Source organism: Vespula pensylvanica, chromosome 14 (assembly GCF_014466175.1).
Source record: "Vespula pensylvanica isolate Volc-1 chromosome 14, ASM1446617v1, whole genome shotgun sequence".
Taxonomy (NCBI): domain Eukaryota; kingdom Metazoa; phylum Arthropoda; class Insecta; order Hymenoptera; family Vespidae; genus Vespula; species Vespula pensylvanica.
This window is the reverse complement of record NC_057698.1, coordinates 4,408,212-4,423,959: the sequence shown is the minus strand read 5'-3', so window position 1 is coordinate 4,423,959 and position 15,748 is coordinate 4,408,212. Positions and strand designations below refer to the sequence as shown.

General features: G+C 34.2%; 1 protein-coding gene across 2 annotated transcripts; it reads left to right on the top strand.

Moving 5' to 3' along the window:
• The first annotated feature begins 745 nt into the window (after nucleotides 1-745).
• Nucleotides 746-15,648, top strand: LOC122634336 (synaptic vesicle membrane protein VAT-1 homolog-like). Of its 2 annotated transcripts, none has more exons than XM_043823177.1 (8): nucleotides 746-894; nucleotides 1,124-1,466; nucleotides 8,676-8,805; nucleotides 8,905-9,120; nucleotides 10,410-10,558; nucleotides 10,636-10,795; nucleotides 10,888-11,314; nucleotides 11,391-15,648. In XM_043823177.1, exons 2-8 carry the CDS (start codon nucleotides 1,162-1,164, stop codon nucleotides 11,414-11,416), a joined length of 1,413 nt encoding a protein of 470 aa, XP_043679112.1. In that variant the 5' UTR covers nucleotides 746-894; nucleotides 1,124-1,161; the 3' UTR covers nucleotides 11,417-15,648. The 2 variants fall into 2 exon arrangements, with proteins under 2 accessions (XP_043679112.1, XP_043679113.1); XM_043823178.1 differs by having other exon boundaries at nucleotides 748-894; nucleotides 1,121-1,466.
• Nucleotides 15,649-15,748: the final 100 nt, after the last annotated feature.

Sequence of the window (15,748 nt, the reverse complement as noted above, 5' to 3'; positions counted from 1 at the left end):
TTCAGCAAAAGTACACACACATATATATATATATATATATATATATGAATTATAAAATATTAAAATTGAATTTTCATACACATGCTCCCTAAGCAGAATATTCTATCGACAAAACAACGATCGAAGTAAAGTTAACATGGTATGCGATTCTAGCCAATTGATTTGTTTATCATCCAAATGAACATTAAAAAGTCCTTAAAAAATCCTTAAAATATTTACATCTAAAAATGTGTCATTTATTTGACAAATAGCAGTAATCGAAGAGGTTTTATCAAATAATTAATCTCAAAGAATAAACATTTATAAGAAAAACTACAATATTAATTAAAATTATTACAAACTACAATATTAATTAAAATTGTCTAGAAAAGCAAATATAGCTAAACATTTTAACGTGAACATCGACTGAAAAATAACGTGCATAGCATTGACAAAGGCTAATTATTATCAATCGACTGTGAACTACTTTTCCGTGGTTCTCACTTCAATTTTCTTTCGTCACATTTTAGCGTTTAAGGTTATAAAACGATACGACAATAGCGACATAATTCGAGAAACCAATAAAGAAGCAGAGAGAGGCGTTAGCCGTAACAAGAGGAACCAATAAGGAAGCAAGAAAAGGCGTCAGCCGCAATGTAACTGGTCAATAATGTGGGCCGATCATTTCGGCGAAGGGATTCGATAGGGCGAAGGAAATTCTTCTTTTGAATTGGTCGACGCGTTGCTAGGCAACACGAACGTCGTGCGCGTCACCGGGTGGCCAAACAGGACAGCCGGCCGGCCGGCCGGCGTACCCGGCGCCCGAACTCGCACGAAGCATTTCCTTCGGAGTAGCGCAAATCGGCGCAGAACGTCGTTGGCTCTCGTTGAGTGCAAACGCGCGCTTGTTAATTGGTGCGTAATATATAGGTCTTTTTTTTAATACACCTACAGCGCCGGCAGGATAATAGTATTCTTTTCGCGTAGATATATATCTTACTCTTTATCACCCTTTCTCTCTTTCTCTCTCTTTCTCTTTTTCTCTTTCTTTCATAAAGAATATATATCGAGATACGCTTTTTTCGAAAAAGAAAAGAAAGATTTAACGAATAAGGAGGAACATCCGAGTCTTCTTTCTCAGTAGGGTAGTAAATTGGAAGAGAGAAAGTAACAAGGAGAAAAATGGCAGAGGACAAGAACGAGACAAGCCCGAACGCTGAGGGTGAAAACCCGCAACAGGAGGCAACACCGCCCGCAAAGCAGGAAAAAGAAGAACCTAAGGAAACGAAGGAGGAAGAGAAAAAGGCCGAGGAGAATGGCGAGGGTGAAAAGGCGAGAGAGAACGGCGAGGAAAAGCCGACGCCAGAGCCGAAGGATATGCGAGCCATCGTGCTCAACGGTTTCGGGGGACTCAAAAGTGTGAAAGCTCTGAGAAAGCCCGAACCCACCCTTGGCGAAGGAGAAGTTCTCATACGCGTCAAGGCATGGTAAGTTATTGTTCATTTTTCTTTATCTATTTTCTTTTTTACTATATTTTCATGTATGTATTTCTCTATGATGTATGAAAGATCTTCATAATCGTTCGTTCGCACAAACCTTTGTTCACGCGTCAGTTCAAGAATTTTACATTTTAAACGAAGAGTAAATTTTGCTCAAGGACATTGACATAATATCGTCGTCATAAGATTTCAGATTACGTTCGATAATATTTAAATAACGATCTCAATTTTCTAAACGACGAATCTTATTCGGATAATTTCTCATACTTTTATAAGAAAATAGACGAGGATCGTATTATTTTTGAAACGTATTGGATCGTGTAACGAATCGCGATTTGAATTTTGGAAGGATCTCTAAGAATTGTCTAACGTATTTAATAGAAAAACGATGAAAGATAATCGAACGCGTTTGTAGCCACGTCGTGTGACTATGTACGAGGTTTCTTTGACCTTGGCCATGGAGCCGGCTTCTATCTCTCGAAAGCTTATACGCTCTTGGGAGCGTGGCACACCCACTCTCTCTCTCTCTCTCTCTCTCTCTCTCTCTCTCTCTCTCTCGCTCTCTCTCTCTCTCCCTCTTTCTCTCTCTCTCTCTCTCTCTCTCTCTTTCCGTCGATGGTGTACGCGCTGCCGCGGCCGGGGAGATCGTCAACGCCGTATTCAAAGGCGTGCGAGAGAGGACCTTTTCACGCGTGAGTCACGTTTCATAAAGGCGATTGGCATTGATGAGAAAATAGCCCCTCTATAGAAAGACATAATGCCGTTGCTGCCGATGCTGGCTCGAATAAATTCGTGTGTATGGCGGTGCCCTTCCGGACACGCCACGCCACCGGCAACCGCCTTTCGACGATTCCAAACGTATGATGGACGCTCCTCGAATAAAATAAATTTGTATGAATTTTCTACCATATCGACGAATGTCATTTCGTCCTAGTCTTTTCTTCTTTCCCCGAACCCCTTTAAGACTCATTGAAATTTCCGATTATATATATATTTTTTAAATCAACTAGCTGTTTTAATTCTTGAATTTCACGGCTACAATTTCAGTTAGAATTCAACGTTCAACAGAAATCTTCGAAAAGAGGGATGATTTATTTTTATATCGTCGTATATGTATCGTCGACTGTCGAGGATGTTTTTTTCTTTTCCTTCTTTTTTCTGTCTTAAATAAACTTGGTTAGTCTTTTGAAAAGAAATGAAAGGAGCAGGAGGGAAGAGGAGCAAAAAAAGAGAAAACTTTATGAAAGGCAGAGTGAAAATCCTAAGGAGTACTCGCTCATATTAAATCGGAGGGAGCAGTACAACTCTTGGATGCTGAATGGCATCCGTTCAGTTTCCCATAATACGATATTAAAGCCTCATTAACTTGATAAGCCGAAGTAAGTCGAAGACATAATACAGCCTTTCATCTTTCTAATTCGTAAGGATAAAATAAATAATCTGAGGTTTCAAATATATTTTCAGATTTTTTCTCTTTTTTTTTTTTAACATCTTGCTTACAGTCATAATTCAACGATCATCGAAATTGTTCAAATAATCATAATTGATATGCTTGTAAATACGTATATGAGAATACGTTTAGATCAATCGATATCATATATAAGGGATAAATCGAGTTTTTCTCTTAAAAAGATAAATTTTCAGTCGGCATCATCCCGTGAAAAAAAGGCAGACAAATTTTCGAACACCCTATGGGTGACGGAGGTCCTCCGTATCTTACTAAATGTGTGAGGTCTGTGTGTGTATTGTGCGCTCGTGTACCGATAGATCTATGGGATGTCCGTATTGATCGAACCACACCCGTGCTTCCTGCACCCCTCTTCGCACGCACGCGGTATACACGCACACGCGTGCGCAAGAGAAATCTTCTAATGAAACGCCATGACAGTTTCATGAAAGAACACGAATTTTACTATCTGCATTAGATTTTCGTCTCTATCGTTCATTTCCGTTATGCGACACTATTCTACGGTTTTCTTTTTTTTTTCCCCTCATTATATTATCTTTTTCATCGGTGTTTACGAAGAAAAGAAAATATAAAAGAAAAAAGGAAAGATATATAGATAAGAAATGTACGAGAAAAATTAATATTTCTTAGAAAACACAAACCTCGAGAAAATCGTTTTCTGATCGTTTTTATATTTTTATTTTAATCGGAAATGTCGTCATTGTACATTCGGTCTTATTTCGTGATCCGATAAAATACTTTCAAAGGATTCGCATACTTATATAAATAACATTGTGAGAGTAAATACGCGATCGAAGCGTATTTATTGCGACGTATGTTCATTACAGGGATAAACGACGAGGTCAAGCAATTTTTCCGTTAAATCCCCTTCGTCTTCGATTTATCTTGAGTAATATCCAACGACGATGATATTACTCTCGCCACACCCAGTACTGAGGGAACGAAAAGAGAGGGTTGATCAATGTATTTCTAAATAATTATATATTGAAACAAATACTTTAGATAGATACAGGAGAGGATCAATAATTTTTGTCAGAAGAAGAAAAAAAATTTTCGAATACCGTAAATAATATTGGATCTACGTATACAGGGTATTTCATTTTTATCGATCCGTAAATGGGATTGAAAAATATCAGGAAAAACGTGAAAAAAGAATTATTGCTATTAATGATTCGAAATCATGAACGTGAGAGAATAATTAAATTCGAAAAAAATTTTGGTATTTCTTGTATTATCATAAGTAATTTCAGTTTCTATAGATCGAATAAAACGAACCATTCTATATAAGTATGTATCTTATATTCTCCGATATTCCGTTTCTGCATGCATGAGTCAATTAATTGTTCTTCTATTTGAGGTTATCGTGCAGGTTACGGAACGCTTTCTCTCTCTCTCTCTCTCTCTCTCTCTCTCTCTCTCTCTCTCTCTCTCTCTCTCTCTCTCTCTCTCTCTCTCTCTCTTTCTCTTCATACTCTTATTTTGCCTCTTCGTTATTGTACTCCTCTTTTTTATCTCTCTCTTTTTTTCTTGCTAATAATAAATGATATTAGCCACTCTTACGCATCGTATATGCTCGATATTGCAAAGTGACTCAGATCTTATCAATTAAATTATCTCTAAAAAATGATTAATCCAAAAAGGAAGGACTATACTTCACATATACAATTGAATACGAGCGCGTTGTTTAATGAAAAGGAAAAGGGTATGTTAAAAACTTATCTAAATCTTTCGGATTGATATGCCAAAACACATAATTCTATTGACATATGTAAGGATTATGACTAATCAATAATAATATTATTACCAAATGAAATGACTCGTTATTTATTCGTTTGATTCAGTATTGAAATGATTTTCCAAGCGAAATCTGTTTGATATAAAATTGATGGATTTTTGTATTATACGTATGCATGATTTGAAAAAGAATTTATTCGAAATGGTCTAGTAGATTGTTACTGACTCATCCTGTGTATATTTTCTCTCTCTCTTTCTCAGTGCTTCCACTCTCGGAAGTTGGAAACAAACTACATATATACCTATACATATATATACAATATATATATATATACCTACACTCGCGACATATGAGTCAGAAAAAGAACATCGTGCGTGTTCAGCCGCGCAGCTGCTGTCTTACCGTTTCGATTCTTTGTTTTCCGCGTAACGGCGTTGCTTCGTCGCGCCATCCCGTATATTATGTTGTGTTCGATATTTTGCAAATTATATTTTTATTCTTTTATTTTTTAAAAATTTCGCTCAAATACAATAGCAAACATTTTATTGTGTATCGTTGAAAATACTTATATAGGATCATATTTATTATGTTATCCTTCTCTTTAATTTCACTGTCTCTATTTTGTTTTCAATGTCTTCAACACATGGTACACAGGATAGATAGACACGATGAAAGAATAAAATGCGGAGATCGCTTATAGAGCGATAAAAAGTGAGAAAGAACTATTCTATATCAGTTTTTTCTTTCACCATCTTTGTCTCTCTCTCTCTCTCTCTCTCTCTCTCTCTCTCTCTCTCTCTCTCTCTCTCTCTCTCTCTCTCTCTCTCTCTCTCTCTCTCTCTCTCTCTCTCTCGATGTCTTCCGAATCGTTTGAAAACAATTGATAACTCTTCGAGATGCTGTGGACGAGGTCATTTATCGCACGCTCGTGAATTATTATTACCCATATTATGTATTTACGGAGGCCAAGACTTTTTATGTATGTATATGTACGCATATTTATGTAAACAGTATGCACGAAAAAAAATTTGCGTGTGAGAAAATTTCTTCGTTTATCGCCAAAGATTTTTCTTTGTTCTGATCGAACTTTCCAACGTTTCTCATAGTCAAATTTTGCAAAAATAAAACAACGATCTTTTCATTAAATATCCAGTATAAATAATTAACTGTAGTCTCTGGCAGGATAATTATTGAAAAGCTGCTTATTTATAAGTACTTGTAATGACAATGAAAATATATTTATATGCATGTAGACGGTACGTACATACATATGTACATACATACATACATACATACATACATACATACATACATACATACATATATATATATATATATATATATATATATATATATGCGTACAAAGTGATTAATCCTTGTTGTCATCTTTTCTACTCGGTTAATCCGTAATATCGAACGATAATTCTTATCGCGACTTTCTTATATCCAACCTCCTTTGTATTTTCGCTTTTATTTTTATTATTTTTAATACATCTGCGCTATCGTCGATATTTATGTTAGACGACGAATCGCATAATATTCATTTTCTTTCGATCTTTTATTGTTTTTCTTCTTGTTAATTTGTATATCAAAAAAGAGGAGAATGTTAAAATATTCTTATTTCAAAGTCAGTATATCCTGTTTATATACTATGTGTACATAATATATATATATATATATATATATATATATATATTACGTAGAATAAATAAGAAAGTTAGAACAACAGACGGTTGGCTGGTATTTAAAAGTTCGACAAAGTTCATTTATGCGGTCGACTACACGTTAACATATATAACATCTTGAAGATGCTAAACGTTATCAAACAATGTTTTCACTCATTGAAACGTCATTTTTATCTTTAAAAATATTTAATAATTCAATTTTTCGATAATTCGAACGAAAGGTAATTGTAAACCTTAAAAACCGATACTTTAATCATTTGGTATACGAGTTTATGATCCCCGTATACTAAGAAATAATAATAACAAAGAGTCAGTTTTCCTGAGAATCATTGTAGATAATGATAAAGAGATAGAAGAGAAATGATCTTGTTCGATAAAAAATGAAGATGATCCAAAGAACTCTTCAATTAATAATAATCTATTCACTTCTTGTAAAAACTTTTTGGAGAGACGGTATGGCTTGATCGATTAAATAATTTTTTTTTCCTCAAAGATAATCCCGACGGAATCATACGTAATAATAACAGCCACGCGTATATACAGACATTTTTGCTGGGGGCCTAATTGTCGGTCTCTCTCTCTCTCTCTCTCCCCCCTCTCCCCCTCTCTCTCCTCGAGTCACGCGAGATTCGCGCGTTTGATTTCGCTTTATGACTTCGCTGGCGCCCGAGTGTCTTCTTCGTTGATCGATCGATATAAATAAGATGCTTTTGTATTTCTATACACGTGGATGAGAGATGGTACATTTGTCAACGTAAGTTCAACATAGAGTTAAAAAAAAAAAAAAACAGATATTTTAATTTTGATCAAAAGAAAAAAGAATTTTCTATTTGTACTAAAAGTTAAAGTTCGAGAAAATTATTTAGCTCGTTTATAACGTTTCATTCGAGGGTTGGTAGAGAATATTGAAAGGAACGAACGATATGTTTAACTATGACCCTCCATTGCGGTGCATGCGTCATCGTCAATGTCGTTATTGTCGTGTCGTTGTCGTGTCGTCGCCATATCTTTATAATACAATCGTTTTCTCACTAAAAATGAAGAAAATCCTTTCCAATGCTTCAAATTCAAAAAAAGTTATATATTGTTATTGTTACATATTTATTTTTCCAAAACATTTTGCAATAATATATTTTCGCATATCGGCCATCACACGACCCGCGAGAAATTCGTGTCATGTAAGTAGCTTTGAAATTTAGCGCGGTTATCTGTTCGCGAACGATAATGGCAATTGGGTCGAAGCGTTGGATGGAATTTCATTATGTTAAATCTTCTTCGTATTATCTTATTAGGCTGAAGAATGCTTCCGTTCTTTTGTAACCATCTACTGACTCTTTTAAGTACGAATTACGAAATGATCGTCCATTGTTTTTCTGAAGAGGATATCCATGGCAGATAAACCATTTTAAAGGTAGACTAACAATAACTCCTCGATAGAATAACAATAAGAGATGAAATTCTTAGAAAAGTTAAAAGACAATTTAAATCATGCGTGCTCTCAAAACTCAATTATTTTATTTGTTTCCATCAGTGTGTGTGCGCGCGCGCGTGTGACCACATTTCCTTTACGTCACGAAAATCATATCGACAAAATACAAGGACGTTTGGACTTTCTCCTTTCTTATCTTTTTTCTTTTCTACCAAAGAACAATATCCTATTAAAATGACAAGAAATTATGAGATTCTTATCGTATGCAAGTAAAACCTGTATATACATATGTAGATCGTACGAAAAAAAAAAAAAAATGATAATTTAATTCCGAGTAGAGAGGTGGAAGCGGTCAGAAGTGTCGCATTATTTATTTAGTTCCTTGGCAATGCGTATCTTTCCGTTAAGCATATAGTCGTTCAATAGTCGCGTCGACATAGGGAGCGAGCGTCCAAGTTGCGTGAGACGCCAGGCGTCGGTCTAGGCATCCTGGCGCCTTCGATATACCCTTCGTTCTTTGTCGAAACTCCATAGCGTGGTGTGTTTCACGTGGCGAAACGATCATGGTACCCCTACTACTATTACAACTACTACTACTATTACCGCTACGAACGGTACCACGTTTATGCGACAGTACCAGCCTTAAGCGCTTTCTATTTCAAGTATCTTATCCGCTCTTCTTTATCCTTTTTCTTTTTCTCTTTCTCCCTCCTCTCCCACAATTATTTTTTTTATATATCTACTAATAAACTACAGTAAATAAATGTTTAATATAAATTTCAGAACTATTGAAAATCATAAATGTATTATTGAGACTTCATTGAAAAGAGATAATAATATCTTTATTCTAATCTCAATGGGTAATTGTACTTGGTTACAGTGGTCTAAACTTTCAAGATTTAATGGCACGACAAGGTGCGATCGATTCACCCCCAAAAACACCCTTCATTATGGGATCAGAGTGTGCTGGAGATATCGAGCAAGTTGGCGAAGGAGTTGAGAATTTTAAAGTAAGTATTTCCAAGTATTTAATAACCACGCACACACGCGCGTGCGCGATTATCGTGCTATTATACACAGAACTGTTTTCATTTCTGTCTCTCTTTCAGGTGGGTGACAGAGTGGTTGCATTACCTGATCATAAAGCATGGGCTGAATTAGTAGCCGTCCCGGCGACGTCTGTTTTTGCATTGCCACCTGGCATGAGTTATTTGGATGCGGCTGCTACTACTATGAATTACACCGTAGCGTACATCTTACTTTTCGAACTGGCCAATCTAACGCCTGGAAAGTCGCTTTTGCTACACAGTGCCGGTGGTGGCGTTGTAAGTATTTCTCATTATCATCGTAATCAGCTGTGTTTAAATATGCTTTGTCAAGTTTCGGAAAACACCAATTAGCCGAGTACAATGACAATGAGTTTCTGCCTGATGAAGTAAGCAAAAGTACAACTATATTGAATTTTTCTGTTTAATTTGAATTACAAATCACTAGAAACTAAAAGATAAAAGCCAATATTTAAAAGAAAAGAAAAATAAAATATATATAATTAAATCTAATCCTTATAATTCCAATAGTTCCTCTCATCCTCTATCTGTCTAATTCTCTCCCTCTCTCCCCAGCTCTTCTAGCTTTTTTAGCTCTAGACATTAGGGAAGGAGAGGATAGAAACGTCGGGATCAATACAATTCAACAGGTTATACCTGAGGCCAACTACGGCGGCAACGTAGTAGTAGTAGTCGCGTACTGCTAGAAGTCGAGAAGATGAAATCTATGGGGATGCTGGTCGAGATCGTACGGGGTGTGAGGGTTGCCAGGCAACCCTTCTCTCTCATCGACCACTGTCGTGAGCCGCGCCCGTCTGAGACCGCACTACCACTATCACACCACGTGTTACCCTTAAGCCTCCTTCACAACGCTTTTACCGTCCACGTGTACGATATGTTCTCTTTTATTCCAGTTACATGAGACATTGAAAATCATTTATTAATCGTTTAACAGATTCCGTCCATAAAACTTCGAATTAATCAAATGTACAATTATATATTATTAACAAAAATATTTTTTTTCTTTTTTTTTTTCATCACAGTATAATCTGTATTTACAGCAATAATTTTATCATTGTTAATGAATTTTTTTATAATCTGGCAATGTTTTAAAATATCGTTAAGAATATTATCCCTTTCTTTTAATGAGTGCTTCTATGGGGTTGATCAAAGATGCGTAATTGAGAGCAAGATTTAAAATTCTGGGTTGTGGGTTCTCTCTCTCTCTCTCTCTCTCTCCCCCTCTCCCCCCTCTTTTTCATATCGTTTTTTTGCTCATTCGTCCTCAAGTCCCTTGGCCTCGGCTTGTCTCCTCCTCGCATCGGTTGTCGGGTATCGAATTTTCAAGAAGGGCGGAGAGCAACAGAATGCGAAGAGCTTCTCGATTCTTGGAAATAATGAATGCTTGTTCTGTTGACAAACCTGAAACAGCTTTACTAAAATTTTACTGTCTGTTGTTCTTTCGTTGATTTATGTCGAGTTTTGACATAAATGAGCTGAGTACGGAACTTTATTTTTTATCTATTAAATCGTTTCCCATCTAATGGATTACGATGATTAAATTTTAGGGTCAAGCTGTAGTCCAACTTGCTAAGACTGTGAAAGATGTAACCATTTTTGGTGTCTGCAGCAAGTCAAAGCACGAGGCTCTTAAATCATCTGGCACTATAGATTATTTGCTAGAAAGAGGCACAGATTATAGTAACGAAGTCAGAAAGTAAGAGGATTTATATAAGATGAATAATCATAAAACTGCCAGAAATGAAAAAATGTATTATTTGCTGTTTTCTTCAGAATTTCATCCGAAGGCGTAGATATAGTTTTGGATTGTTTATGCGGCGAGGAATGTAACAAGGGATATGCTCTCTTGAAACCTATGGGAAAATATATTCTGTATGGTTCTAGTAACGTCGTAACCGGCGAAACGAAAAGCTTTTTCTCGGCGGCACGATCGGTTTGTAATAATATCTTCTTTTGAAATTGATTTAGGATTTAAAATAGTAGACAGATAGAATTTTTAATTAATATATTGCATTATTTTCATAGTGGTGGCAGGTAGACAAAGTTTCTCCCATAAAGTTATTCGACGAGAACAAAACGTTGTCCGGTTTGAATCTTCGTCATTTAATGTATCAACATGGTGGCCATGCGTATGTCCGTCGAGCTGTTAATCAAGTATTCTCATTGTGGAGTGAGGGTAAAATAAAGCCTGTGATGGATTCAACATGGGCTCTTGAGGATGTGCCCGAAGCAATGCAGAAGATGCACGATCGAAAGAATATTGGAAAAATTGTACTCGATCCGAGCTTGGAACCGAAACCAAAACCAGCTACGCCAGCGAAAGGAAAAGCAAAAGACAAGAAGGCTACCAATCAAGAAGAGAAGAAAGCATCGAGCGTCGAATCTGAGGAAGGTGAAAAGAAAAAAGAACCAGAATTGATAAATGGAACATCTGAGGATAAGTCTGATAGTGGTAAGTAATCGTAAATTCTTTTTAAAAATAAATTAGGAATAGTCAAGTAAATACAAATATATCCTTACTTTTTCAGACTCGAAGGAAAAAGAATCAAGCTGAATTGTCGGCTCTAGCTAATCATAATAAAAAAAAGGAAAAAAAAAAAGAAAAAAAAAGGAAAAAAAAAAAAAGAAAAAAAATTGTCATTTATGAGAAGCAAGAACTTTCACCGATGTATCAAGAAACCCATATTGTTACTGTCTGACGAAAAAAAAAAAAGAAAAAAATAATTTAATTCGACTTCTATATTACTTGCATGCAGTTTGATGAAACGATATAACGTAATCGGAGGTCATGATTCTCGAACCCAAGACTTAGGAACAAAAGAGTAAGTTTTCTCGATTAAAGAAAAGGATCGATAGTAAATGTAAGTTGTTAACGAATCGTCGGACATTATCAATTTTCATTATAATAATTTAGATAAGTTATTTTTAATAAGTTACGTTCGAAGTGACGGATATGAAATTATTTACATTATTTTTTTATTTTTTATATTTTTCTTTTTTCCTTCTTTTTCTTTTCTTTTTCTTTCTCTTTTTTTTTAAGAAAAAAAAAAAAAAAAACTGCTTAATATATCTGTTCTATTAAACATTGAAAGTTCATAAGGCTAATAATTGATACAGAAACGTCAACAATCACCTAATTATATTGGAAAAAAAGTATAAAATGGGAACAACAAAAATAGAAATATCATTTTGACGCGGTCCACTAATAGTTTACAATCGCTAGATATATTTATCTTTATCTTTTAACACTGGCCGAACGGTTTAGTTCGTACAGCACAAAGTAGCCATTAGTTACTCGTTAAGAGAAAGGTTTGATAACCTGAATCATCTCTGTGATTATTTTAGTATGTTCGTGTAATGTATTTTATGCGTACTTACCAAAATACTCGAGGTCTCTCATAATTATAAAAATGGAATTCATTAGAAACATAAATATTCTAATCTTATCTCTATTATTGACTGTCCAAATGAAATAATATAGTAGTCAGTTTTTGTATTTTATATCGTTTTTATATTCTGATTTTACATGTTTTTCTATGTATAATTTTAATTTAATGGGATATGTTTATTTATTCTGGTTTGTTGAGAGACCTATATAAAGTTACATTGAAGAAAAAATAGTAACACGGAGTTAGTTACATTATATATTCATGCCAATTTTTTCGCTCTAATTTTATTATATTGACCATGGTATTGTAAAGAAGGAAACAAACAAAAAGAAACTTATTTATCTTTTATTATGTCTTATTATCTACTTGATTATTTATTGATAAAGGAAAGTGCACAACTATCTGAATATGTGTAAACAAAAGATTATTAAATTTTGATAATGTCTCGAAATCTTTGAAATATATCTGCTGGTGCAACCAAATATCAAATTGACTGCTACTGGAGAGTTAAAAAAAGGAAATGAAAAAAAAGAAAACGAGAAGTCACATAAATCATTTTTCAAAGAAATTGTGGTAACTCTTGCAACGATTTTTCAACGACCTATTTTTGATAATAATTTTTAAATGCCTGCGTTTTTTAAAAGAAATACAGATCAATAAATCCGAGCTCAGACGCTCATAAAGTATTGGAAAGGAAGTCTTAGAGTTGCCTTCCATCAATTTCATTCGTATCAGTCAGGATGTGTAGTTTTTGTACCAATACAAGTATTGTATCATCAATACTAATTTAGATTTACTATTCAGAATGTTACTTGCTAGCTAGAAATTTCTCGATCTATTTAATAAGATAAAAAAAGAAAAAAAAATGAAAAGAAAAATACTGCTTTATAATATGCAATAATAATAATATATGATAATTCAAACAAGTTAGTTGAAAATACTTTATTTTATGCAAATTTTTCAATTTCAAATAAATTTTTCATTATTTAGCGAATAATTAGGAAACTTGTAGATTTTTGAAATAGATATTTAATGACAAATTTGTTGCCGTTAAGCGTGCAAGGAACGACGTATTCGTCAAAATGAGAGAAAGAGAGAGAGAGAGAGAGAGAGAGAGAGAGAGAGAGAGAGAGAGAGAGAGAGAGAGAGAGAAAGAGAGAAAGACATTTCTTCGAACGAGAAAAAGAAAAAAAAATCTGTATACAGCGAGAATGTTCATGAAATTGTATGATTTGTCGATCCTTTGAAGCTTCTCCGGAAAGCTTTAAATTATAACCAGCTTGCTTTTATTTAACAAAACGTACGGCCTTTAATGTTTACGTAAGGATACTTGCTATTGTAAGATCTATTACGAATAAAAAAATCCTCGTAATGATATTAAAGAATAGAAAAGAAAAGAAAAGGAAAAAATTAAAAAAAAAAAAAAAGTTAAAAAAATAAACCAAGAAAGAGAAAGATTAGGTTCGTCGAAGAATTTCTCGGACGAAATGTTACTCGAAATGAAAAAAAGGAACATGTTTGATGGAAAAAAAAAAAAAACAAAACAAAAAAATGCATATCTTTCCGAAGCGTTTCGAACCATTTCACTCGATTGGTTCCGCTCTAGGATTTGATACTAATCACTGTATACCGAGATAATCTGTATTATACTAATCGCTATCGAAAAATTACGAGTTTATATACCGAGGATATTGTTTCGACTTTCATCGCTAGAAATAGGGAAACGTAATAGTGACTAAAAAAAAAAAGAAAAAAAAAATTTTTTTCTAGTATCAATACTGCCGTATCAAAAAATCTCTTGGTCCAAAATTACATCGTATATTATATATTATCAATTACCTTTACTCGTGAGAAAAAGTGTGTATCGATTATGAATGAAGAAGAGAAGAAGAAGGAAAGAAACAAAAAAAAGGAGCTAAGAAACTTTAAATATGGGTGCATATTTTGAGACGTCTTTTAAAAAAAAAAAAAAAATAAATAAAAATAAAAAGAAAGTAAGAAGAAGAACACATCTTACATCCGTTTCGACGTGACGCAACGATGTTACGCGATATATTCATACGAAAAAGAAAATACCAACAATAACATGATGTAATATTATCGCATAAACAAAACGTATGAGGAATACACACATCACATTGTATATTTTACGTAAGGCTTTAAATGTTTAATCAAATAACTCTATTATATTATAATATATCTATATATTTGTATCGATGGTTTTTCCCGCCCTATTTGATTTTAGAGTTTAGGTCTCTATGTCACGAGAGAACGTCAAAATGCAAGTGTTTAGTGGCACACTGAGGAACCCCTCCCGAATAAAAAGAAAAAAGGACTTATTTCGATGAGTAACAATAAATTGTAATATTGTGATTGCAATGTTTGTTGTGAGCGATGCGATGAACGTAATTAGGACAGAACTTAATGAATGTCACGAGTCCTCAGATTGGGCTAAGCAAAGCAGTAGTAACGTTTCGGAAGCTTTAGAAGCTTCTCGTTAGATGTCGTTTATAATTCTTATTGAAAATACGCGCGAATTATGAACAAGATCTATCCTCCGACTTGTGCTCGATTGGTTTGTCGACCGAAGAACGATAAAAATTTTCTTTCTCATTTTTCTTTCTTTCTTCCCTTTTTTTTTTTTTTAAATTCTTCGGTATTATAATCGAGTGCAAGTTAATTAGAATCAACAATAGAAAGTAGTTGATTAGAAATGCAGAGACACGTTTGAAAGCAGATAACCGAACTGATTATTGGTAATTTGCTTTCATTTTCATCGTAGAATCACTTGTAAATCCTTCTTTAGACATTCTTTAAAAATTGCATCATTTCATTTATCTAGATATTATTTTTAATATAATTGATACGTCAGGACGTATATAATAAAATTTGTTGTTGAGCATAGTCCTTCTAGGAAAATCCGTACCAAGGACATAAAAATTTGCTATGCTCTAGTCATAATTTGTCCTTTGAAATTCAATATGAATAATAAGGGGTTCATCAGCGATAGGTCTTATATTATTTAAGAAAATTTCGTTAAATAGGGCGTAATGCGTTATATTTTATCTCAAGAGAGAAAGAGAGGGAGAAAAAAAGGAAGAGATAGCAACATCGAAGAGAGAGTGTAGGACCTACGATTTCGCAAACGTGATACATTATAATTATGTGTAAAATTGTAAAATTCGTCGCGATAGTACGGGCAAGATCAACGTGCTTTCTTTTTTCTTGAGTGATTATTATCCTTTATCAGCCATAATTTCTCTAAACGATGGAAACGCACTCAGCAAGGGAAACGCGTTTTTCGCCCGTTCGTCGCTAGCTTGATATATAGATTGTATTTTTGGCTTATTATTGTAAGACTGACTATGTTGCTATATTAAAGATTGCTTCAAAAATATTTACGACTTTCTTCCTCCCATCAAATTGACCTCGTCACTATACTCCTTATTCAAAGACAAGATCAACAATGTTGAAAAGACATAAGGAAGATGAATTCT

What these genes read in the sequence shown, in the direction of transcription:
- LOC122634336 (XM_043823177.1), top strand. Translation starts at nt 1,162, where the DNA reads ATGGCAGAGGACAAGAACGAGACAAGCCCGAACGCTGAGGGTGAAAAC. An exon ending in AAGGAGTTGAGAATTTTAAA is followed by an intron (nt 8,806 to 8,904) that starts GTAAGTATTTCC and finishes TCTCTCTTTCAG; the next exon opens with GTGGGTGACAGAGTGGTTGC. An exon ending in TGAGGATAAGTCTGATAGTG is followed by an intron (nt 11,315 to 11,390) that starts GTAAGTAATCGT and finishes TTACTTTTTCAG; the next exon opens with ACTCGAAGGAAAAAGAATCA.